At 39.5% G+C, this 26,846-nt stretch overlaps 2 protein-coding genes and 1 long non-coding RNA gene across 3 annotated transcripts in view; 2 read left to right on the top strand and 1 right to left on the bottom strand.

Annotated features, from left to right (window-relative positions):
* The window catches only part of LOC143860762 (acetolactate synthase small subunit 1, chloroplastic-like), a 35,427-nt gene extending 15,128 nt beyond the window's left edge, over window positions 1–20,299 (top strand). Inside the window, exons 4-12 of the mRNA XM_077371577.1 lie at window positions 4,532–4,600; window positions 4,742–4,825; window positions 4,913–5,065; window positions 5,912–5,998; window positions 7,242–7,346; window positions 7,441–7,563; window positions 7,645–7,797; window positions 17,888–17,953; window positions 19,956–20,299. Of these exons, the coding sequence (XP_077227692.1) occupies window positions 4,532–4,600; window positions 4,742–4,825; window positions 4,913–5,065; window positions 5,912–5,998; window positions 7,242–7,346; window positions 7,441–7,563; window positions 7,645–7,797; window positions 17,888–17,953; window positions 19,956–20,039 (924 nt within the window). The 3' untranslated portion in view covers window positions 20,040–20,299. The remainder of the gene's footprint in view (window positions 1–4,531; window positions 4,601–4,741; window positions 4,826–4,912; window positions 5,066–5,911; window positions 5,999–7,241; window positions 7,347–7,440; window positions 7,564–7,644; window positions 7,798–17,887; window positions 17,954–19,955) is intronic.
* Window positions 9,678–11,016, bottom strand: LOC143862415 (uncharacterized). The gene is made up of 3 exons (XR_013240293.1): window positions 10,938–11,016; window positions 10,761–10,851; window positions 9,678–9,711 (listed from the first exon to the last, which is right to left on the bottom strand). It is a non-coding gene; the product is annotated as an uncharacterized LOC143862415 (long non-coding RNA).
* Window positions 20,300–23,157: 2,858 nt separating the features above from the next.
* Window positions 23,158–24,177, top strand: LOC143861286 (uncharacterized). Its single transcript, XM_077372226.1, has one exon. It carries the CDS (start codon window positions 23,158–23,160, stop codon window positions 24,175–24,177), a length of 1,020 nt encoding a protein of 339 aa, XP_077228341.1.
* The last annotated feature ends 2,669 nt before the right edge of the window (window positions 24,178–26,846 follow it).

Below are 26,846 nucleotides of genomic sequence, written 5' to 3'. Positions count from 1 at the left end.
ACAAACAAACCTAATTTCATTAAAATCACCCCCTATACACCATGGATAGGACCATCTATCCCTAACTCCGTTTAGCTCTTCCCAAAACAATCTCTTATCCGCCCAAAGAGAAGGACCATACACCCCAGAAAACAAACACATAGCCGCATCTTCCACCCTGTGAAGGACAATAGATATTGAAAACCTTCCCTTCCATTCCTCGGACCTAACCCAATTAGACTCGTCCCAAGCTATGAAAATGCCCCCTGAAGCACCAATAGCTTCAACAAAAGAGAAACCCCAATTTGAACTAACACCAAGGCTTTTTACCATACTCCTATCAATAACCTCCAATTTTGTTTTTTGTATACAGATAAGATCCGGTTTTGACTTTTTAACTAACCCTTTAACTTGAGCCCTCTTTGCCAGAGATCCCAACCCATTAACATTCCAATATAGTATCTTCATAAGGAAACAAATTTAACTGATTTCCTCCCCTTCCTCACACTCATTTTCCTTCCAGAAGGACAAATGCTTGACTCTTCCCCAACTGAAATCGCACCATAATTCACCTTGGATTTCAGTGTAGCCAACTCCCTCGATTTTTTCTTTGATGATTCATCAGAATAACTTACCGAATTTCCAGACACCATAGCATCTCTAATCTCTGAAACTCTAATCATGTCTCTAAACTCGGGCATAGGACCAGGGTAAATCAAGCCAAGCTTGTGACTAACATTAACCGTATGATTCACCGACTCCTCTAAAGCTTCCAACTTAGAACTCCCCCCCTCCAAACTCATGGCCCCCTGCTCCAAGGTAGGATCCATGGGATTGGAGAAGCCAGAACCAATATCATCCAAAGACACTCGCATGAGATCATATGCTACATCATGGACCGGCGATGTATGGACATAAGAGTATGTACTAGGACCATTGGTCCTTTTACAGCCAAGTGTACTAATAGCAGCTTTATTGCACATGGATGTATCCTGCATTTCAACACCAGAATAGAAACAATCATTACCCATAACATAATTAGAAGACTTAATACCTTCGATGGGCCTGACACAGGGGCTGCTAACCCCCAACTCCAGATGCGGTGAACGGCGAAAATCCATTAATGAATATACCCCCATTGCAAAAGATGATAAATTGTGGTTCAAACCCCCCATGGACATTACTCCCCAACGAGCAGAAATAGAAGCCATGTCTCTGACATCCCATAGATAAGAAGGTTATTAAGATCCCTTGAAAATATTCTCTTGAGGTGTATCTTTTCCACCCCATCCCGGACCAGCTCTTACTTTTCCATCATTCAACACCTCTGAAATATAAGAATCCGCTAACTAAGAGAAAGAGGACTCTCGACTTAAAGGGATAATCCCATCTTTACCAGGACTAACCTTCCAAGAATTAGGTCTCACCGTCAAGCTTCGTCTGCCAGATCAAAATCTTTTCTACACATCTTCATGTGATGCTAAAGAGCGAAATTCAACTTGTAAATCATCATCCTGATTTCTATAACTCCTTCCCAAACATGAAGGCACACTCCCCAATTTGAAAGACACAAGAAAGACGGAGAAAGCACCAGCTTGAGAGTCATCTCTTGCCCAAGAAAACCAGAAATTTCCACAGGAGTCCAGCGATAAACATTTTGAACCGCAGAAATAAGAGATTCGAGAACTTTGTAAGCTGATTTGAACCCCATCACAAACAGCGGGGCAAAAATCAGAGGGCTCTGCTTCATCAATGAAATCCACCCTGGATGAACCTTCAACTATTGCACCCATCTCTTCTTCATCATTAAAGTCCAACTGGGATACGACACTACTAATCAAATTCATTCTATTGCACTGTCCCCGCATCTGCAAACTACCCGAAGGGTTTCCTCCAAGAGCCTCCTAGATGAAAAGAGCGATGGAAAACCTTGACGAACTTTAGAAAAATCCTCCACCAATGTAAAGCTTCTGCTCGAGGATGGGGTAAAATACCTTCCCAAGAAACAACCTTCATAAACTTCTGATGCTGAAACCACCTCGATTTGGTCTTCACTAAAACATTGATAGGACCCAGGCCCACCAGAACTTGAAGCTTCATGGATAAGGGAATTACGGGCCCAACTATCACCACGCAAGTTATAAGGCAATGGGCCCACTTCATCTGAATCCACTTCATGAGTTGACACCTCTTCAAAATACGGAGACGCCATCTGTCGAAGGGAAGTTGGGGAAATCGCCTTCAAAATATCATAAAAACTATTGATTTGACCAACGGGGTCCACCACAGAAGTGTCAGAGCGTCCAACTCCACACAAACTCCGCCACCTAAACCCATCAGGAGGAACCTCGTTTTGAATTTCGAACAAATCGCCACAATGACCCCTGCTATCATACTCCCCATGCAGCGCACTATAGCACTGATGTCTATCGTGGGCCGCCTCCTCCGCCTCTTCCATCTGATTTCCAAAAAACTCCATTCCGACCTCCTCCATAGCAGGATACATCTCCTCGCCTAAAACCGACTCCCCAGCACCATCCTCAATGTTCATCGGTCCACTCCCAATCTTCTTCAAGCAAATCTTCGTCACTGTCATCGCCTTTATCCGATTCACTTTCCAAGCAGAGAACATCTTCAACATGTTCCTTTAGCACTCGAACCCACCAAACTGACCCATCCATTGTGACTTGAATGGAAAGCTCATTACCAACTTCACCTGATGTGGAAATTAACAATCTGGCCCATGAATACTCTTCTCCTGCTTGACAAGATGGGTCAAATTCCACAAATTTTCCTATCTTTCTTCCAATTCTCCTGAAATTATCCTTACACCAAGCCTCAGGAGGCACCCCTGAAATATGCCCCCATGGATTCTTCCCTTCTTTCGGAAATTTATTGACCCACAATTGAAGATCACTGAACAGAGAGTTTATGGCAGATTTCCAAGATGACATGAGATGAAATCTATTGATCCCCATTTGAGTGGGGATTAATACTTCCAGCTTAGCAATTTTAAACACCACAATTTCGCACTGAACACCACTCTTTCGAGCAAGCCAACTCTCCATAGCCGCGAGATCTTCAGACCATCCCAGTTTTATTTTCCCCCATACTCCGATATCCGCATTGCTGATTGATTTAATGGGCACCGATTCGATGTTGATGGAAACTCCTTCCGAAATCCGTGGCAGAACCACTCCTGGTCTGGGGATCACGGTCTCCGCCTCCAAGCTTTCCACCACCACCGGACAACTAGGGCTTGACACAGTGGGGTTAGGAAAATTAAAGTCCAAACTTGACCAGATCTTTTTTGCAGCTTCAACATTCCACTCTTCTTCAGAAATTCCTAATTCCACAACGGCAACATCTCCAATCCCCAAAGGATCCTTCCCTTCTCCTTCTACTAACTCTTTCTATTCTTTTGTCTTTCTTCCTCTTTGCAAAGGTCCATTGATTTCCTTCCAGATTAGCTCTCAAACCTACCTGAGAAGAACCACCTCTCCTTCCAACCGGCACGAGATTCGCACCAGTAGCCACCGGCAACATCTCTTTGTTCCTCTTTTATGAGCATAATCATATTTTCTGATAACTAACAATCAGTCATATTTTCTGATAACTAACAATCAGTAATCCATTATTGCCCGATACTTAAAACATTGCTTTGTGTGAATTCATTAATGTGCTTGGTACTCATGAGCTACAAACGTTCGTCTTTCAATTCTTGGCAAATTCCTCTGTTGGAGCTTTGTAGTCATTTGAACTGTGATGCCAGCCTATACCCTGCCAGAGTAATTCCACTGGGGTCATGTTGCCACTGTTCACTGATGGCAGAGTTGCCACCTACCCCTCGCCTGCCTTTGTAATCAGAGAAACTCTTATTTTTGTCATTTCACTATATCTTCTAGATCCAAAAACTACAAAACATTGGTGGAATGACTAAAAGAGGAGGTGGAAATGATTTGCGTTGAAATGATTTGTCTAATACTAGTATAAATGTTAATGCTACCTAATTTTCTGGTTGTTTCCACGCATCTCTTTTAATTTGCAAAGACATTAAACAATAAAACTAGGCTACTGATATTGGCACTACCATGTTTTAATAATTGCACAAACTCATCCTTTTCATTTGGCTTCTCTGAGCTTTGGGTAATTGTAACAAACATGGACAGCTGTTTAAATAATAAAAGACATGCTGAGTTAGTGCCATTATCAAAACTTGGTAGTGCACATATCAGTAGCGTAAAACTATTGTTATTTTTTATTATGTCTTTTATTGTAAACAAATAATTTTTAAACCAGGTTTTCATGAATCACTAGGTTTGATACTTTATGTTCTTGTTGGGCATTGACACAAGAATCCAAGTCAACTTATGTAGGCTAAGCAAGGTTTAAAATTTTAGAAGTCGGCATGTTGTTTATTCCCTATGTTGTTTGATAAACTTGGGCATCTTTTTCTCTTAAAACTCCTCTAAGGATCATCTTCTGTCTATTGCCATTTTACGTATTTGTTCCAAGTTTAAGAGACTGACCAGATACTAGGTCTTGATTTCAGGTCATGGGATTGGTGGATGTTTTCAGGGCTCGAGTTGTAGATATTTCAGAACATTCACTTACTATTGAGGTGACCCTCATGAAAGTTTACTCTTTCACGATTAACTCTCTTATGCACAATATGTGGGTCGGGTAATCTTGGCTCCAATTCTTTTTGTAGACCCTTTTACAACCCTAAAACATTGGGTCCATTTTAATGCCACCAATTTAGGTAACTGGGGATCCTGGGAAGATGGTTGCTGTGCAGAGAAATCTAAGGAAGTTTGGGATTAAAGAAATTGCTAGAACTGGAAAGGTCTCATACATATCTTTCGAGTATTTGACAATCTGTTTAAATATTTCTTTCTTGCACTCGACTTCCTGAATTTTTTGAGCATTACAGATTGCTTTGAGGCGCGAAAAAATGGGTGAAACAGCGCCTTTTTGGAGGTTTTCTGCGTCTTCTTATCCAGATCTTGAAACCACGATTCCTGTAGAGGCGATTGCTGGGGTCACAGATAGAATATTTACTGGCAAATCAGATCTATCTTCAAGGGTATGCATTTCTGTTCAACTATCAATGAAGCTTTGTATTTTACTTCTATGCTCTTAGGACATGTGCATTTTCTTATGTTCAGACATACTATGTAATAACGAGGCCACTCTATTATCATTGAAAAAAAAATAAAAAATAAACAAGGCCACCCTACTTTTTAAAATTTGTCCTATCGCATTTCTTACTGTCAGACAAATCCTTAAAGTATCTTTTTTTCTTTATTGGTGTTATTTATTTACTTTTAGGCCATGTTTGGCTGGCATGAAAAAATTTTCATTGTAATTTTAGTTTATCAAGATGTGAGAGAAGGCTAGGGAGGGTGGGAGATGAAGAGACTTGAGATCACATGACTGAGGAGAGGGTAAGAAGTGGCTAAAAAAGCAGGGAAAAAATAAATTAGAGTTTGATTAGAGTTTTTCTTTCGTAGTTTTTCAGCCTTTTCTCACCCTCTCGAGTCTCCTCACTCATCCTTTCTAGTCTCTACTTTTCCCACCCTCCCTGGCCCTCTCTGACCCCTTGATAAACTGCAATCCCATGGAATTTTTTTTCATGGAAGCTAAAATCATTTTTTTTTTGACAAAAATGTTCATTGAATAACATTCTTGCTATCCAATGTATCCTCTATTGCTTGATATGTACATTCTTTATCGATCTTTTGCAAATTAAGGTCATAAATCTCTCTCTCTCTCTCTCTCTCTCTCTCTCTGCACACACACATGCACATATACACACACACGCACACGTATATTGTTTGTCATTTTGTTTTCTGTTTCTCAATTATTTTTATTTCTGTTTATATCATGTGCTTCATATAGAATTTCCTTACAATTTGATTATTATATGAAGGGTGATGTTTATCCTGTGGAGCCGGACAATGGCTTTTGGGAGAATCAAGTGCTTGATGCTCATTGGGGAGTCCTGGATGATGAAGATGTAAGAACATATTGTTTCCCCTTATCACTAACGTTATGTACTTTTTTAGCTGGCAACCCATGCTTAAAGACATGGAAACCTTTGATCAAGGTTTTAAATCTCGGTTTTGGTTTCGGTACGAAATTTCGGACGAAATCTTGTAAAAATTTCAATGAAACGTTTCACCGAAATTTCCAAAATTTCATTGAAACGAAACATTTCGGCCGAAATATCAGAAATGTTTCGGCCGAAATTTTGTACTTTTCCGAAACCATGTGCATTTCGTTTCGTTTTCTGCCGAAACGAAACGTTTCGGTCGAAATTTAAAACCATGCCTTTGATGCTGTTGGTTGATGACTATCACCTGATACCAGTTTGGTTTGTAGATTGGTGAACCTTTGATGCTCAAAGACATGGAAACCTTTGATGCTGTTGGGCTCTAATCAATGTTTGAAAGCTCAAAACTCAATTAGGATGCAATGAGGTTTTGAGTCTGAGTTGACTAGAAACTTTATTGTGTCTGCTTATTGTGTTTTTCATTTCAAATACTTCTTGAGTCTTTTTATTGAGTTTTTGAGTGCCCACATACTTGAAAATACTCAAATGAGTCCTCAAAAGATAAGACGAGGATAAATCATTTTAATTTCCAAAAGTATGAAATGTAGTCAAATTTGAAACTTTAACTGAAAATCTCAATTGAAAACTCAAACTACTCATCGGAGCACTCAAAAACTCAATAAAATGACTCAGTAATGTTTTTGAGTTGACTAGAAACTTCGTTGTGTCTACTTATTGAGCTTTTCGTTATAAAATACTTACCGAATCATTTTTATTGAGTTTTTGAGTGCTCAGATGAGTAGTTTGAGCATTCAATTGAAATTCTAAATTAAAGTTTCAAATTTGACTACATGTCAAACTTTTGGAAATTAAAATCCTTTTATACTCATCTTATCTTTTTGATGATTCAGTTGAGTATATCCAAGTACTTGACCAAGATTTTCAAGTTCTTGAATATGGTATTCAAAAACCAAATTACCCTGTTAACACAACGCAAATCTTGATTGGTTGAGTCGTATAGGCCATAGAGGTCTCAAAACTGGTTCCTAGTACCTACTCAGATTACAACATAGTGGTGAAGACCTTGTTTGGTGGTTGATGCCAAGGCCTGGGTTCCTGTCTTCTTCAATGTGGCATCATAAGTTTTAATATTCTCTTGTTTTCATAATATTGAACCAACTCTAATACCTGATCCATGTTGCTCCAGTCCAGTGGTTTTCAATCTCACACATTATCCATGCTCGTTAATGATCGTCCGGGAGTTCTGAACATAGTTACGGGAGTTTTTTCTCGTCGAGGTTATAACATTCAGGTGGTATTTTTTGCTTGAATAACTGTTTTCATTTCTCCTTGTTTCTCATTTCGTGTCTTTCTCACTTGGTAGTTACATTCATTTCTACTATCAGAGTCTAGCTGTGGGTCCTGCAGAAACCGAGGGGATTTCTCGCATTACTACCGTCGTTCCTGGGTCTGATGAATCTATTGGCAAGTTAGTTCAGCAGCTGTATAAGCTTGTTGAGCTTCACGAGGTAAATGATAGGGGATTCAAGTGATTGTATTCAAGTCATGGTTGTCAAATAGCTAATGAGAGAGAGTGGGGCCCTTGTCAGGTTCGGGATATCACACATTTGCCATTTGCTGAGCGAGAGCTGATGCTGATAAAGATTGCTGTCAATACTACTGCTCGAAGGGATGTGCTCGACATTGCCAGCATTTTCCGGGCCAAAGCCGTTGATGTTTCTGATCATACAATCACGCTTGAGGTGAATGTCTTTCGTGTTTCTTTTACATATAATTACACATTACTTTTTGACTTTTTTTAACAAAGGCACCCATTCAACCCACATATTTTCAATCCTACCCCCTCCTTTATGCTTTTTAACAAAGGCACCCATTAAAGCCACATAATTTCAATCCTAGCCCCCTCCTTTATGCTTTTTTAATTATGGAAACCTCTATAGATTGGAGGGCTAGGATCAGCCTATGGAAATGATTTTACGGGCACAACCTATTGATGTTGTGTTCCATCACATGGACGGTTTGGATCAACCTATGATGTGGTCCGTACAGTTCTTTGTCGGCCCGTGCATCGCACGGGGTTTTTTGTTTGTGTGTGTGTGTTTTTGTGTGCATATATATGTGTGTGTGTGTGTGTGTGTGTGTGAGGAAATGGTTTGTGTGCAGCTCTGTAAATGGCTGCCACAAACCATGGGGGGGGGGGGGGCATATTTTTGGAGGGCTCCAAAGCATTCATTTGGAAGGCCCTTCCATGGATAAGGTGTGTACCAAAAATCAGCCCTATAGGATCATCCTAACCTAATCAAAGTTGGAGGGGAAAATGGACAGACACTGTCTCTGCCCATTTTTTCTCTCCACAAATGGCAGGGTTAGGATGATCCTATAGGGCTGATTTTTGGTACACACCTTATCCATGGAAGGGCCTTCCAAATGAATGCTTTAGATCCCTCCAAAAATTTGGCCCCCCCATGGTTTGTGGCAGCCATGCCCAGATAAGCTATGTATATATATAGAGAAAAGTGATTCTGGTCGGCAGATCAGAAAACGTGAGTCTGGTCCTTCCACTCTAAAAGCCGTTAGATGGTAAGTAATATATCCTGGCCATTCGTTGCTTTTGAGAAAAATACGAAGGACAAAAAACCCACACTTTCTCTACTCAGTTGCAGAGGGAAAATAGAGTGGAAGTTTTTGCAAACCCACGAAGAAACAAAAAACCCCTTTCAGAGTGGCCAAAGTTGTAGAGGTGAAGAAACAAAAACCCAGTTTTTGCAAACCCACGAAGAAACAAAAAACCCCTTTCATCCTGGCCAAAGTTGTAGAGATGAAGAAACAAAAACCCATTCATCTCTTCAAAGTTGCAGAGCTCCATATACAAACCCACGAAGAAGACCCATTTGCACAGGTACGGTTTTTCTCGAGTCTCTTCTCTTCCTTTTTTTTTTCACTTTTGAAGCAATCGATTGAATGTGAGGGTTTTTTTTTCTGGAAAGATCTGTACAGAAGACGACGAAAACCCATTCTTCTCTAACGGCTGTTGCAGAGCTCCATTTGCAAACCCACGACGAAAACCCATTTGCACAGGTACGGTTTTTCTGACTCTCTTCTCTTCCTTTTTTTTTTCTTTTGAAGCAATCGATTGAATGGGTGGTTTTTTTTTTCCGGAAAGATCTGTAGAGAAGAATGGGTTTTTGTTTTTTTTAGATAACCCATTTCAAAACCCATTTGAAGATAACCCAGTTTTTTGAAAGATCTGTAGAGAAGAAGGGTACGGTTTTTTTTGAGATAACCCATTTTAAAACCCATTTGAAGATAAACCAGTTTTTTGAAAGATCTGTAGAGAAGAAGGGTATGGTTTATTTTGGGTTTTTGTTTTTTCTTGGCATTATATTTCGCACTTTTCTCTTTCTGTTGTTTTCTTAGACAATTGTGTGCAGGTTGACAGAGATTTGCTTGTAGTTTTGTGTCTGGGTTCCAAGTGGTTGGAATTGTTGACCTTTTCAAAAGTAGTAGTTTTGGTGAAAGCTTACTCACACATTACAGCTGGAAATTAGGATTGGATCTAGGGTTCCCAATGGATCTAGTTTCATCTTATACCCTATAATTTGGTATAAGATGAAAGTAGTGTTTTGAAGATGAAGCCATCAATTTATTTTACCTTCCTGCAAAATTAAATAAGAACATGCACCAAGCTATATGGAAAAACCTTGTGAAATGAACCGGAAAGATGAGATCATCCGAGTATTTGTCAAAACCTCTAAAAACCAGTTCAATCTATTTTTGATGTTCATTGACAATAAAAAAATGAGCTACGACAATACAACTCGGAAAGTAGAATGGCAGGATCATCACATCAAAGTCAAGGCCTCCCACATCAGATTCAAAAGAAATAAATAAAAAGTGAGAAATGCAAATATCTAAACGTTTATGAACCCCAAACCCAAGATTGTGGTTTCTGAAATCTGAGCAAAATAACTGCCTCTCAATGCCAACAAAATTAAATGCCATGTATTTAACAACAAGTAAAACAGAGTAGAACATGTGAGCACATAGTTCTGAACATCTGAGCACATAGAATAAATCAGTTCTTACCAGTTGTAAAAAAGCCCTACTTCCTCCTCTGTCATTTAATTTAAAGTAAATGAACATAGATTTATTGAGTGGAAAACACTACTTTCATCTTATACCAAATTATAGGGTATAAGATGAAACTAGATCCATTGGGAACCCTAGATCCAATCCTAATTTCCAGCTGTAATGTGTGAGTAAGCTTTCACCAAAACTACTACTTTTGAAAAGGTCAACAATTCCAACCACTTGGAACCCAGACACAAAACTACAAGCAAATCTCTGTCAACCTGCACACAATTGTCTAAGAAAACAACAGAAAGAGAAAAGTGCGAAATATAATGCCAAGAAAAAACAAAAACCCAAAATAAACCATACCCTTCTTCTCTACAGATCTTTCAAAAAACTGGTTCATCTTCAAATGGGTTTTAAAATGGGTTATCTCAAAAAAAACCGTACCCTTCTTCTCTACAGATCTTTCAAAAAACTGGGTTATCTTCAAATGGGTTTTGAAATGGGTTATCTAAAAGAAAACAAAAACCCATTCTTCTCTACAGATCTTTCCGGAAAAAAAAACCACCCATTCAATCGATTGCTTGAAAAGAAAAAAAAAAGGAAGAGAAGAGAGTCAGAAAAACCGTACCTGTGCAAATGGGTTTTCGTCGTGGGTTTGCAAATGGAGCTCTGCAACAGCCGTTAGAGAAGAATGGGTTTTCGTCGTCTTCTGTACAGATCTTTCCAGAAAAAAAAACCCTCACATTCAATCGATTGCTTCAAAAGTGAAAAAAAAGGAAGAGAAGAGACTCGAGAAAAACCGTACCTGTGCAAATGGGTCTTCTTCGTGGGTTTGTATATGGAGCTCTGCAACTTTGAAGAGATGAATGGGTTTTTGTTTCTTCACCTCTACAACTTTGGCCAGGATGAAAGGGGTTTTTTGTTTCTTCGTGGGTTTGCAAAAACTGGGTTTTTGTTTCTTCACCTCTACAACTTTGGCCACTCTGAAAGGGGTTTGTTGTTTCTTCGTGGGTTTGCAAAAACTTCCACTCTATTTTCCCTCTGCAACTGAGTAGAGAAAGTGTGGGTTTTTTGTCCTTTGTATTTTTCTCAAAAGCAACGAATGGCCAGGATATATTACTTACCATCTAACGGCTTTTAGAGTGGAAGGACCAGACTCACGTTTTCTGATCTGCCGACCAGAATCACTTTTCTCTCTCTCTCTATATATATATATATATGAGGAATGTGTTGGTGCGCTTGAGCCCTGTAATCAAATGGTGCGCTTGAGTGCACCAATCACATGGGTCCCACAATTTCTATGAGGATCAAAACCATTCATTTGCAAGGCCCTATCATAGATAGGGTGTGTACCAAAAATCAGCTCCATTGAATCATCCTAACCCCTCCAAAAGTGGAGGGCAAAAATGGGCAGATTTGTGCTCTGTCCATTTTGACCTCCACAAATGGATGGGTTAGGATGATCCTATGGAGCTGATTTTTTGTACACACCCTATCTATGTAAGGGTCTTTCAAATGAATGCTTTGGATCATCCTAACAATGTGGGCCACATGGGTTTGAGAGCTCAAGCGCACCATAAGGATGGTGCGCTCAAGCTCACCATAAGGATGGTGCGCTCAAGCTCACAATCCTTTTCCTCTCTCTCTCTCTCTCTCTCTCTCTCTCTATATATATATATATATATATATATATATATATATATATATATATATATATAAAAGGAGTGTGCGGTCGAGCACACCTAAGCTTAGGTGCGGTCGAGGGCCCAAACACATGGGTCCCACATTTTGTGTTGATCAAAACTATTCACTTGCAAGGCCTCATCATAGATAGGGTGTGTACAAAAAATCAGCTCCATTGGATCATCCTAACCCCTCCAAAAGTGGAGGGCAAAAATGGGCAAATTTGTGGCAAACGGTGTCTGTCCATTGTGACCTCCACAAATGGATGGGTTAGGATGATCCTATGGAGCTGATTTTTTGTACATACTGGATCATCCTAACAAAGTGGGCCCACATGAGTTTGGGGCCCTCGACCGCACAATCTTATTCCTCTCTCTCTCTCTCTCTCTCTCTATATATATATATATATATATATATATGAGCGTACTCGGTTGAGTAGATAAGCTTATCTACTCAGTCGGCTAAAAACAGTGGAGGCCCACATTTTTTGGGTGATCCAAACCATTCATTTGAAAGGTCCTTACCTAGATAGGGTGTCCACAAAAAATCAGCCCCATAGGATCATCCTAACCCATCCAACAGTCGACGAAAAAATGGGCAGATTTGTGGAGAAACTGTGTTTGTCCATTTTCCCCCATTTTTCCCTTCACATTTGGATGGGTTAAGATGATCCAATGGATCTGATTTTTTGTGGACACCCTATGTAGGTAAGGGCCTTTCAAATGAATGGTTTGGATCACCCAAACAATGTGGGCCCCCAGTGTTTTTAGCTCGACCGAGTACGGTCACTTTTCCGAGATATATATATATATATATATATATATATATATATATATATATATATATATATGAGGAAATGATTTCTGAGCAGCTGCTCAGATAAGCTTATCTGAGCAGAGTTCACAAACCATAGGGGCCCACATTTTGGGGGTGATCCTAAGCATTCATTTGGAAGGCCCCATCATGGGTGGGGTGTGCACCAAAAATCATCTCCATTGGATCATCCTAACCCTTCCATTTGTGGACGGAAAAAATGGGCAGATTTGTGGACAAACGGTATCTGTCCATTTTTCCCTCCACAAATGGACACCCTAACATGATCCAATAGAGCTGATTTTTGGTACACACCCCTTCCATGATGGAGCCTTCCAAATGAATGCTTAGGGTCACCCCCAAAATGTGGGCCCCCTATGGTTTGTGAGCTCTACTAAGATAAGCTTATCTGAGCAGCTGCTCACAAACCATTTCCTCTCTCTCTCTCTCTCTCTCTCTATATATATATATATATATATATATATATATATATATATAGGAAAAAGAAATTTCTTTTCTTTTTATCTGGGATTTACACGTCAGCATTACTCTTTTACATTAACCCCTTTGCTGATATCTAACATCTATCTCTATGAGAAATTATTTGAGGGTAAAATCGTGATCTACATACGAAAAGTACCAACACAGGGTATCTGTCTATGACAATTACGGAAAAAAACTACCAATAAGAGGTAAAGACATGATAATGACGAAAGAACAACTTTATATTACTCATGCAGGACACTTGCAAAATATTGACTAATTCCGGGCACCTGAAGAGGAACAACAATTATGGAAACCTCTATCGATTGGAGGGCTAGGATCAGCCTATATCAATTGGAGGGCTAGGATCAACCTATGGAAATGATTTTACGGGCACAACCGATTGATGTTGTGTTCCATCACATGGACGGTTTGGATCAACCTATAACCCTCTATAGATCGGAGGGTTCGGATCAACCTATGAAAATTATTTTTGCGGCACAACCTATGTAGGCAGTGGCCCATCTAATGGACGCTTTGGATCATCCTATGGTACGGGCCTTACTGTACATTTTAATGAAGTGAGGAGTGCGATCATCAAAATACGGTGAGTAGTGCCATTATAAAATATGGTAGTGAGGACATTAGCACTATATTTAATTTGAAATTATTATTGTTACTTGGATGTTCCCACGCGAGACGGGTTCAACCCGAATTTGGGTTGGGTCGGATTAAGCTTTTTCGCAAATTGGGTTGGGTTGGGTTCGGAAAAATCAACCCGAATTGGAAATCGGGTCAGGTCGGGTTGGGCTGTCGGGCAACCCGACCCGACCCGAAACCCGAATTTGGGTTCCATCTGAAGAAGTTCTCTATATGTGTTTTTCTTTTTCAACATTGAAATAGTCTCCACACTCCACAATGGACGGTTTGGATAATCCTATGGTGCTTGCCATACCGTACTTTAATAAAGTGAGGAGCGTGATCATCAAAATATAGTGGTGAGGATAACATTTCCCTCTGTTAATTGTTAGTCCCTGTTTGGTTTGGATTTTGAGAACCGATTGTGAGTTAAAAACTGACTCACTATTTGTTCTCAAAATCCAAAACAACCCGGCTTGAGTTGAGGTGGTCAACAATTGGTACCATATCAAATCGGGTTGACTCGACCCAACCCGACCCGACCCAACCCGAATTGGAAATAGGGTTGAGTCGGGTTGAGGAAATTGCAAATCGGGTTGGGTCAGGTTGAACCCAGTTGGGATGGAAATCGAGTTGGGTTGGAAAATATGGGTTCCTCGGGTTGGGTCGGGTTGAGACCCAAGTTGCACCCCTAACGATGATGAAAAAACTACTTTTCCTTATTAACTATGTGCGGATCAAATTATGGGAAGTTTGATATTACGAATGCAGGATACCTATAAAAATATTGACGAATTCTGGGCACCTTAAGAGGAACAACAATTATGGAAACCTCTATAGATTGGAGGGCTAGGATCAGCCTATGGAAATTATTTTACGGGCACAATCTATTTATGTTGTGTTCCATCAAATGGATGGTTTAGATCAACCTATGATGTGGTCTGTACAATTCTTTGTCGGCCCGTGCATCGCACAGGGATTTTTGCTAGTATATATATATATATATATATATATATATATATATATATATATATATATATATGAGGAAAAGGAGTGTGCGGTCGACCGCACCAAGCTTAGGTGCAGTCGAGGGTCCCAAACCTATGTGGGCCCACTTTGTTAGGATGATCCAAAGCATTCATTTAAAAGGCCCTTACATAGATGGGGTATGTACAAAAATCAGCTCCATAGGATCATCCTAACCCATCCAAAAGTGGAAGGCAAAATGGACAAACACCGTTTGCCACAAATATACCCATTTTTTGCCCTCCACTTTTGGAGGGGTTAGGATGATCCAATGGACTTGATTTGTACACACGCTATCTATGATGGGGCCTTGCAAATGAATGGTTTTGATCAACACAAAAAATGTGGGACCCATGTGTTTGGGCCCTTGACCGCACCTAAGCTTAGGTGCGGTCGACCGCAGAATCTTATTCCTCATATATATATGTATGTATAAGGAAAAGGTTTCTGAGGTATCGCGTAGCCTGAGCAGCCCTCTAAATACACTATCTCCCATAGTTGTTTGACTCATCCAACCCATTCGTTCTATAGGTTATAGTTAGGATTATGGTTATGGTTAGGGTTATGAGTTATGGTTATAGTTATGATTTGTGGAGGTTTAAAATGGATGGCTAGAAATTAGGCTCCTATAGATCGAATGGTTACGATTATGGTATGGAGATGGTTTGTTAGGAACACCCTATCTGTGTGAGGTGCTATAGAATGAATGGGTAGGATTAGTCAAACAACATGGAGATGGTGTATTTATAGTGGGTTCCTCAGCCTAAGATATAGCTCAGAAACCTCGCATATATATATATATATATATATATATATATATATATACTGCGTCCCCTAATATTCGGTAATGGTTTCTGAGCTCAAGCTCAGATAGAATTTCTGAGCTGAGTTTTTAAATAGGGTGTGTGCCTATGTTGTTTGGGTTATGTTAGATATTGATTCTATAGGACCTAACATAGATAGGGTGTCCCTAAGAAATCATCTCCATAGGATCATGGTAAGCGTTGATTTATGGAGGTTTAAAATGGACGTCTACTAAATGGTCGATTTTGTGCCTCTACAGATCGAACGGTTAGCATGATCCGATGGAGATGGTTTCTTAGGAACAACCTATCTATGTCAGGTTCTATGGAATGAATGGGTTGGATGAGTCAAACAACATGGGAGATGCCCTATTTAAAAACTCTACCTCATAAATTCTATCTGAGCTTGAGCTCAGATGCCGCGCCCCCATATAATATATAGGTAATGGTTTCTGAGCTCAAGCTCAAGCTCAAATATATATATATATATATATATATATATATATATATATATATATATATATATATATATATATATATATATATATGTGTGTGTGTGTGTGTGTGTGTGTGTGTGTGTGTGTGAGAAAACGGTTCCTACACATGTGTGGAGAGTTCTCTACACACTAGCTTAAAATACAGTGGGGGCCCACATTGTTTGGGTGATCCAAGCCATCCATTTTAAAGGCCCTCACATAGATAGGGTGTCTACAAAAAATCAGATCCATAGGATCATCCCAACCCTACGATTTGTGGAGGTAAAATGGATGTCTTTAAACCTTCACAAATTAGTCCATTTTTTGCCTCAACAGTTCGAATGGTTAGGATGATCCTATGGATCTGATTTTTTGTGGACACCCTATCTATGTGAGGACCTTAAAAATGAATGGTTTGGATCACCCAAATAATGTGGCCCCCACTGTATTTTAAGCTAGTGTGTAGATAACTTATCTACACATATGTGTAGGAACCGTTCTCTCTCTCTCTCTCTCTCTCTCTCTCTATATATATATATATATATATATATACATACAGAGAGAGAGAGAGAGAGAGAGAGAGAGAGAGAGAGAGAGAGAGAGATGATATCAAAACTGCAATGTTTTGATAAGATGCGCGAAGCATCTTATCGTTTAGCATTTAAAGCGATTTTACAGTTCTCAAAAACCTCTTATAAGCCCTTTGAATACTAAACGACAAGATGCTGCGTGCATCTTATCAAAACAATGGAGTGCTGAAATCATTTCCTTGTTCGTCGATCGACCAAATAACTTATCTCATCCGTCGGCCAGTAGCGCAGTGGGCCCACGTTATTTGGGTGATGCAAACCATTCATTTGATGGGCCCCGGCATAGATAGGGTGTGCCCAAAAATCAGCTCCACAGGATCATCCTAACCCTTCTATTTGTGAAGGTTAAAAATGGACATATTTGTGGTGGTTTATGCCCGTCCATTTTAACCTTCACAAATCAAAGGGTTAGGATGATAGCTGATTTTTCTAGTCGACAGACCAGATAAGTTATCTGGTCGATCGACCAGAAACACTTTTACCAGATAACTTATCGATCGATAAAACTGAAGCAAATGTTATAAACAGAAAGATAACTTATCGATGGATCGACCAGATAAGTTAGATAAGTTATCTGGTCAATCGACCAGAAACTCTTTTTATACAGGGACCATATATATGATTGCATGCTTCAGTTCTATACCTCTCTCTCTCTCTCTCTGGTATCTTATTACATTCTTACCTATGATTGAATGCTTCGTCTATTTAGGGTGCCAGCCTTCATGATTCCTGCATTCTTTGAATAACTTGTATTATTCCTGCTATATGAAACTGATTGGTATCAAGGCTCAAACGAGGCAGAAGCTCAGGCACCATGTACCTGCCTTTTAGATCTTTTCTTGCGAGCTTGGAGTGAAGCTTTGGTTGGACAGAGATTCATTAAATGCTAATTATTTGTGTCAAAAATAATAGTCTGGAAGTGAAATGCATCGTGTTAGTAATGAAATTCTTAAGTAGAGTTATTCTTAAGTAGAGTTAGATGTTACTTCTCTCATGTTTTAATAGAACCAGTTGTTTTGGCTGACAGCTAGAGACGGACTTTCCAGGCTGGTTTTATCTTTTCGCAACTTTTGTTTGCTTTATTACACCCCCCCCCCCCCCCCCCCCTTCTATAATTGATTTTGTTAAATAAATACTTGTCTAGAAATAATCTACCTTTTGTTGTGGCTTCCGATGCTATCCATCCTCGTGTTTCATTTCTACCATTGGTGCTGACTTTTGGGCTTGTGCAACTCATTTCAGCTAACTGGAGCTTTGGACAAGATGGTTGCTCTGCAGCGGTTATTGGAGCCCTATGGTATCTGCGAGGTATATCTTGGAACTCAAAAACTTCCTATTTCCTGTGGGGCGTGCCCATTTCAGTGTTTGAATTTCTATTTCTAAACTTCAGATTTGGACTTGAATTAATCTGTGTTTTACTTTCTATTTTCATATTTTGATTGCGCTGGGTCATTGATAAACTCATCAATTTTCTAAAGCATTGTGCTCGTTGTCAGAGTCTGCCAAAACGACTTGACTCCGTCAAGTTCTACTTCTGTCAAGAAGCTTCATAGTGTCAATTTGTCTGTTTGTCCCAGGGGTTCGAGGTGTGTCTGGTGGGTGGGTTTATTCAGATTGATAATATTTATTCTAGCAGTTGCATGCTTTATTAGTACCTCTTGTTTTGTCCATGTTTATCAGTCATTGGCATGTTCTAAAGCAACATGAATTTGTGATTAAACAGCTGACTGCGAAGAGTACTGAAAATGATTGCTGGCTGGGTGGCTTCCATATTGAGTTTTTTTCTCTCTTGTTGATGGTTTTAGTTATGTTACATTGTCAATTTAATGGCTCAAATACTTGGACTCAAGATCTTTTCGTGAGTCAGAATCCAATTTGACTTTTACCATTTTTTATTGGAATTGCTGTGTTGGTATTAAGTATTAACGTTACATGGACACAGCCAAGGCTTTAAATTGCAGTTTCAGCTTTGGTTTCGGTCGGCACAGAAACAGAAACATTTTGGTTTCAGTGGAATCTTGTAAAATCAAGGAAACATATGGAAACATATGCAAATAAAGAAGTACAATGTAGTGAGGTATAAGAAAGTACTAGAATAAACACCAATACATACTTAGAAACCAGCACATAAGCAAGAAAATCATCATTAATGGCTTAATCACATCGAACGCCTAGTGGCATGCCTTGTCGCACATGTCTTGAACAATTCAATAAAGAAGTACATTCTAATGAAGTATAAGAAAGTAAAATGAGCAGTCTCCCCTCTAAGGACTTCAACTATATGTCAATACCATGTAGAGTTACGAGGTATTATTTGTCTCATGCCGATCTGGCATCCCATGCATAAGATATGGTTACTTTGTCGTGCAATTCAATGTTGTTGCCTACCAAATATCATTCTCTACATTGATGAAATGAAATGAAATACAAACATAACTTCTTTTCATTTTTTTCTATATCTGGCCATTTTCGTCGAATTTTGGGAATTTCGGTCAAAATCTCGGGGGAAATAATGACGTGGAAGGAATTCAGGGGGAAATTTAAAACCATGGACACGGCTAGGTTGCGTGTCAAGAGCTCTATCACTGTTCCAGAACTGTGCTCATGTCCATATTTGATTGTTCAGAATCTTGAAGTTGAGTGCTAGCTAGACCCTGAAGTTGGATTCCATTTTGAGCAATTTAAGTGAGGGCTCGCATAGCATGAGTTGCATGCCTTTAATCATTGTTACAGTTTGGATATACTGAGTTAAGAGAACACTTGGTTTTGGAACTGTTACACTGAAACCATTTCTCACTTTGGTTGATAATTCTGCTTCATTTTTCTAAGAGAATGATTAGTCACTTTTCAATCAAATGCTTAGAGGCAATTTTTAGGCCCTCCAGGGGAACATGTATGTCAAATCAAGACTGTTGATCCGGTAGAACATCATGAGTTAACCCACATGGTCTGGGTCCCATCTTGAAATGATTTCCCATGCGTAAGATGGACTGCAAAAATCAATTAGGGTTCTTGGCGGAACCCTAAACGAGGCTTGATGGATCGAAGACCTAGGATCATCCGATCAAGGTGTTCTCAATTGCATTTAGCCAGGCCTATGATTGTCGTTCAGATCAGTGGATTTGATAACATAAACGAGGCAGAAGTGGGGCCCAATAACTGTTTTAGGAAGGAATATAAACTTGACCTTCTTTTTAGCATTCTTTTTCCAAATACTTGCCTGCTTTGAGCTTTGAAATATCTTGATGTTTCTAATCTAGTATTCTATTTTTTTCTGGTTTGCTTCTATTGGGTGGTCCTTTCCCTTTAGGTGGCACGAACAGGACGGATTGCACTTGTGCGCGAGTCGGGGGTGGATTCGAAGTACCTGCGTGGGTTCTCTCTTCCAACATAATTCCAGAGACACTGTGCTTCCTTTCACTTATCTGGAATGGTCAAGGTGAGTGTGAGTTTTATAGTATTATATAGAGCAACAAACTTCTCTTTCTTGTGAAAGAAGAGATAACAAAAAGGTAAAGGAAATAGGGGTGTGTTAAGTTTGGATTCATGAACTCAGGGATACTCTTTGAACAGTCAAATTTGTACTATTTCCTAGGGTTTTTGGCGAATACTAGCTGGGATAGTAGATGAAATCCCAATTTGTTTATTGGCTCATCTGAATGTCATGTCATGCTTGAAGGTCTGTTTGTGACAAAGCCCCTTTGGCTCCAATCCTTTGGTTGAGGTGGAGAATGTGGCTCTGGCTTGCTAGTCTAGTAAAACTATGTTCAAGTTGGGTCATAATTGGTCAACTAAAAGAACTCAAAAGACCTATTTCTGAGTCATGTCTTGAGTTTGTTCCACACAACGCAATGCGGATGTGGAGTCTCATGTTGGGAGAAACTGTGTCGAAATGAGTCGCCCTGGTTCTTCTCAGATCAGTTGTTGAGCTATCGGGAAATTACCCGACGATGAAATTCGAACTTCAAACACTTAAATCGAGCAATTATGTTGGAAAAAACAGGAAACATGTAAATGTTCTGCTGATATTTTGACCCGAGAGCATTTATAGCTTGAAAATAGAAATCAATGACAATGGAGCTTATTTCATATGGGGAACTGACAAAGGGTGGCCATTCAAATTGGGTTCTTCTGTATACTTGTAAGGCTCGTCTAACCCAAAGTTATACTGACCTGGGTTGGCAATGGCTCTGGTAATTTCTCTACAGGATTACCAACAAGTTATGTGCTAAGAATACTTCATTTTCTGCAGCATGCAAGTCTCAGACATAAATGCTTTTTCACTTCGATATAGTCTAGAAGCATTTATATTAGGCTTCACGTTTCTCTTCTAATATTTGTATGGACATGGAATTTTAGACATCAACTCTTGGTGAAGTACGAAGTCGGAACCCAGCCCCAGGACATGTCTTTTTCATGCTGGGGTATAAAATGTTAAGCCTATATTTGGCCCCTTTTCTTCACTGGGCCACCCGTTGTAGTCTTTTTAGTCTTAAAACACTAGAGGAGGTGGATGTGGGAAAAAAAATTGGCCCCACCCTATGGAAGGGTTCAGGTGGAGATGGTGGGATCCACCCTGTCAAAACATGGGTGTAAAATGGTGGCCTCAGTGTATAGAATATGGGTGGATATGGTGGACGTGGGCCCCACCAATGACTGTAAAAATGATGCGCTCCACCCCCCGAAACATGAGGTGTAAACTGGTGTGCCCCACCCATTCTATGTATGTATGTCAAATGCTGGTCCCAGCCCAACAAAACATGAGGTGTAATATGGTGGCCCCCACTTCATCAAACAATGAGGTGTAAAATGGTTGGACCAATGGGTGCAAAATGGTGGGTCCCCCTTAATAAACCATAAGGTGTGAAGTAGTGGGCCCCACATTATGCCAGGGTTTGGGTGTAGATTGCGGGGATGTTTCGATCTATGAAAAAAATTATGATATTTAGGGAAATGTTATCAGCACTATTATATTTTGATGAGGGCACCCCTCACTTTATTCAAAGTACGGTAGGGGTGTAAACGAGCCTGGCCGAGCCTTGGCTCGGCTTGTTAAGCTCAAAAGCCAAGCTCGGCTCGGGCTCGAACCAGGCTCGGCTCGGCTCGGTCAGGCTCGGCCAGGCTCGTGAGCCTTATCGAGCTCAAATTATAATAATTTTACACCCCTCATTTTCCCTGGACAGCCCTATCTAGTGTTTTTTTACTACTCTTTTTACACTATGGGGGTGGTCCAAGTAACAAATGGGGTTCCAAAAAAGAATTGACATATTTTGCCTCCCCCTTTCACTCTCTAGACACCCTTTTAGTGTATATATTAATATATAATATATATATATATATATATATATATATATATATATATATAAACATATTAAATTCTTAATGAGCCTTAACGAGCCGAGCCGAGCTTGGCCTAACTCTGGCTCGGCTCGTTAAGCTTAACGAGCCGGCTCGGCTTGGCTCGTTAAGGATTCGAGCCGAGCTCGAGCCAAAATTGACACCCTTAAAGTACGGTATGGCCCGCACCATAGGATGATCCAAACCGTCCATTAGATGGGCCACAGTCTAAATTGGTTGTGCCCAAAAACTTATTTCCTTAGGTTAACCCTTATCCTCCGATCTATAGAGGGTTAGGATCAACCCTCAAACATACAGATCGGAGGGTTAGGATCAACCTATGGTAATGATTTTTGGGGCAAAGCCTATTTAGGCTGTGGCCCATCTAATGGACAGTTTGGATCATCCTATGGTACGGGCCATACTGTACTTTTGAATAAATTGGGAAGTGCCCTCATCAAAATACAGTAGTGCTAATAACATTTTCCTTTTTCTTTTTTTTTAAATAATATTCCATGAAAAAATACCTCGGTCTAGTACTTTTTTCATATTTTTAAAGCAATTTAGATAGAAAATGAATTTACAAACCACCGACCATGTTTTGATAATGGGACGACTCACCTTGTTTTAGGAAAAATGGGACTTTGATAATCCCCGTTCTAGTCCCTCCCCGCTATTTCTTTTTCTAGCATCTTCCTGTTATTTCTTTTTACGTCACACGTACGTTCTGCTAACAAAAATAGATGACACAAATCATATTAGTTATCACTTCAAAAGTTCTACAAATAGGGAATTAGTAAAACACTAGAGTTTTGATTAGGAAGCAGAGGGAAAATGGAGGAAGGAGAAGAAGTAAGCAATAAACAGGTGATACTGAGAGACTACGTGAATGGGTCCTCGTTAAGAACCTCTACTTAGCCTGTTGTCCCTATATGCGAGGTCGGATGAGTAGGGATTCTCCGGGCTATATTTCTTCATTCACTCCTGGATCGGTATTTTTTATGACTTGATTTTTTAGGCAAATGATTTTAGCACTCTACTGTTTTGTTTTGATATGTCGCGAAAGTAGCCTGTTTTTTGGTTTTTAATTGGAGTTGTAAGAGATTTTTGGGAACTGTAAATAACCTTTTGGCAGCCCTTTAAACACTAAAGATGGTATTCAAAAGGCTGCCTTCATGGAAGGAGACTCTAAAGAAGCTAAAGTAAAATGGAAAAACTGCCTCCTTGGGTACTTCTTGGGTCCAAGACCATATTACATAGCTCTAAAGAACCACCTATCTAGGATATGGCGATTGAAGGGAGATTTTGATCTCATTGCTCTCCCCAACAGTTTCTTCCTTTTCAAATTTAACTTGGAGGAGGACTGCACAAAAGTATTAGAAACATCCACAACTTGTGGAGGGAGAGCTCTCATTTTGCAAAAATGGTACCCGGGTTGCGCCCTAGAGAAGATGAAACTCTCTTCGATCCCAGTTTGGATAAAATTCCCTGCCCTTCATCTCAAATACTGGACCCCTACAGGTTTCGAAAAATTGGCAAGCCTCATTGGTAAGCCAGTATACATGGATACGCAAACGGCAGAGGCCTCTAGGCTTTATTATGCTAGGGTTTGTGTTGAAGTGTTTGCATCCAATCCTCTCTCATATATTATTCATGTCTACACCCCCACAGGTGATGAAACCCAGGCAGTTGAGCATGAATGGAAGCCTAATCCTTGCACTCTTTGTAATGATTTTAGCCACACTACTGATAAGTGCTCCCAATCTCCTTCAAGTTGCCCTCAGGATGCTCTCCTGGTCAAGCAGAAATGGGTTGTTAAAAGATCTAACAATGTTGCTGATGGGGTGGTGGTTGCTGGCCCAAATCAGCAAACGGCTCATCTCAGGGATGGTGTGAACAATCAAAAGACAAACCAACCTGTCATTATTAGAGATATTGCTAAAGAAATTGACTGTGAAATCAGCACCCCAACTCCTCAAATTAAAGTTCATAGCAACAAGTTCTCAATTGTCCAAAATTTGGATCGCCCCTCTTCTAGCCTTGAAGATATTCCTCTATCTGGGAGGAAAGAATGTTCAGGCATGACTGAGGATCAAGGATCATGGCAATTGGTTCAAAAAAGAAAGACTAAGAACCTCCTTCTCTCCCTAGCTTCCACTTCTTGCAGGCTCCCTTTCATGCCCAAGAATTCATAAGCAGGATCATTCTCTTTGTTTTGAGTTGCGATATCATTTTTTTGGTTTTGAGCTTTGTGTTTGGCCTCTACAGTTGGGGTTGTTTATTTTGTTTTAAGGCTTGCCTTGGTGCCTCCTCTTGTTGAGGTTGTTTATCTTTTTCTTTTTGAGCTTCATGTAATTCTCCTTTTTTATCAATGCATCTGGTCGGGGTCCTGCCTAACCCTAGCTTACCCATCAAAAAAAAAAAAAGCCCTTTAAACACTAAAAGACAAGAAGCTTTCGCTACCTATCAAAACAGTGGAGTGCTAAAATCATTTCCCTTTTTATACCCTTTTAGTGTAGATATGGCCAGTATATGGACCTTCAAACATTGCTTGGGATGGCTTTACCAAGCAATGTGGAGTTCATAATCACAAAAAAGTTTATTGAGAGTTCATAGGTGTTCATTTTTAAGGGAATTTCACGGGAAGGCATTTATTGGCTGACTTTTGCATGAGAGAACATTCACCTCGATTGAATTAAATGAATAAGACAAAATCTGCTGAAAAGTGAGCCTGTTCTCTCATGCAAAAGTCAGCCTGTTCGCGAAAATCCCTAGGGGCTGCTAGCAAAATGGGATTTCGTTAGGAAAATAAAGACTAAATCTAACATTTTGACATATGCGGATGAAATGAAGTGAGCTCGAATCCCCATAGAATGCAAGAAAAAATAAAAATACAGAGGTGAAGTGATCAAATCGTTGGTCAATTTCACTATCGTCTTTATTTTCAAAATGAAATCCCGTTCTGTAAGTGTTTCCAGAGTATAAATATCAGCTATTATGATTAGAAAAATGTAGTGCGGCCAAGTCATTATGATTAATTGGTACCATGAATGATCAAATTGTGGAGATGCAAAAGACCGAAATGTGAATAAAATGACTTATATAAATCAATAAGATTTTGGTCAGGCAAGCCAATAAAGGCTTTTATCTTAAAGATAACTATTTCCCCACCTATGCATGTGGCTACATGGAAATAAAGTTCCTATGATACAATGTCCACAATTATGATGAAGGGCAAACCAGTGTGCCCACAATTAGATAGAATAAAAAGTGACGAAGAACATGGCTCTAGAACCTAGGCAATTTTGAAGTTCATTTGAAATGAGACCCTTTATAGAAAATTAAAATACACGACTGACACCTTTCACATGAATGAAAATACCTTTTCACCAGAAAGAAATGTTTAGATTAAAAATATTTTATATTTTTTTAAAAATAATTTGAAAATATCCAAAAAGAATGGCTTATAGGTTCAAACAAAGAACTTGACAAATGTAAAACCGGGCGATTCAGGTAAGATCCAATGTAGATCTTACTTTCTATTCACTCGTGGGAATCTTACTTTCTATTCACTCGTGGGATCCGGGCAAACCAAGAACTACGAGATCGCGGCCGAATGTTTAAGAATGGAATCTGTTTAGGCATGGAGGGAATAATAGGATGGCCGAATGTTTAAGAATGGAATCTGTTTAGGCATAGAGGGATAATAAGATGGCCAATCTGTTCATCAAGCAATTTTGGATTTTTTGAGAATAATGATCTCTCTCTCTCTCTCTCTCTCTCTCTCTCTCTCTCTCTCTCTCTCTCTCTCTCTCTCTCTCTCTCTCTCTCTCTCTCTCTCTCTCTCTCTCTCTCTCTCTCTCTGTATTGGTAATGATACTTCCCACAACTACTCTACGAGGTTGACAACCAAACACTACTTACCAACAAGGTTTTAGATTTCGGTTTCGATAAGCGTTTCGGTCCTCACCGAAACTGAAAATTTTGGCCAAAATTCTGAAATTTCGGGCTAAATCCACGAAACCTAATAAAATAATATTTTATTTCATAGAAAATTTAAGCCGAAATTACCGAAATTTAGGCAATTTCAGCTGAAATTTCAGAAAAGTATTAAATAATATAAAAAATCTAGATTTTACGGCCAAAATTTTGGGGAAAATGAAATTTTGATTGAAATTTCAAATTTTCGTACGAAATATGGTAATGTTTCGAGTATATACAATTTCGGTTTTGGGGTTGACTGAAACCCGAAATTTTAGATTTTGGTCGAAATTTAAAACCTTGCTTACAGCTATGCTACGAGAAAAGTTCCAGGTAAATCCAATGCTTGTCTCCTACTTCTTGACTACTCATACCACTACTCTACAAGGTAAATACTTGCAACCAAATAGTGCCTTAGGGCGAATCTCTTACTCACTCTATTTCTTGATGTTGCCATTGTTGTCTATGCAATCTACAGTAAATTATATGATGAAGGGGCAGAAGGGCCGTAAACACTAAAAGGTGGTATGATAGAAGTACCATCCTTGCTATTTGATCCAACAACAGTTCCTCAAAAAGTGATCAAATATCAAGGATGGGATGATGAGCAAGTGTTTATATGGTCCTTCATCATATAATTTCTCGCAGTTTACTGCAGCTAACTGAACAAATTGATTGAGTGGTAATGGTGAGAGGACATGATTGATGGATCTGGGTGCATATAAATCAATTTAATTTGTATAGCTTTAGTCTGCTTATGAGCTTCTAAGACATTGTGTTTTAGAACACTTGCTTACTCAACTCCAGTCAAACAAGAACTAAGTGTAGACAAGCTTTCTTGTAGAACATGAGAAAACGTTTTCCATAAAGCAAACAATTTGGT

Source organism: Tasmannia lanceolata, unplaced genomic scaffold (assembly GCF_043159265.1).
Source record: "Tasmannia lanceolata isolate RefF3 unplaced genomic scaffold, GAP_Taslan_0.1 ptg000037l, whole genome shotgun sequence".
Lineage (NCBI taxonomy): Eukaryota > Viridiplantae > Streptophyta > Magnoliopsida > Canellales > Winteraceae > Tasmannia > Tasmannia lanceolata.
Note: the sequence above shows the minus strand (reverse complement) of the source record. Positions and strands in the feature narration are given on the sequence as shown.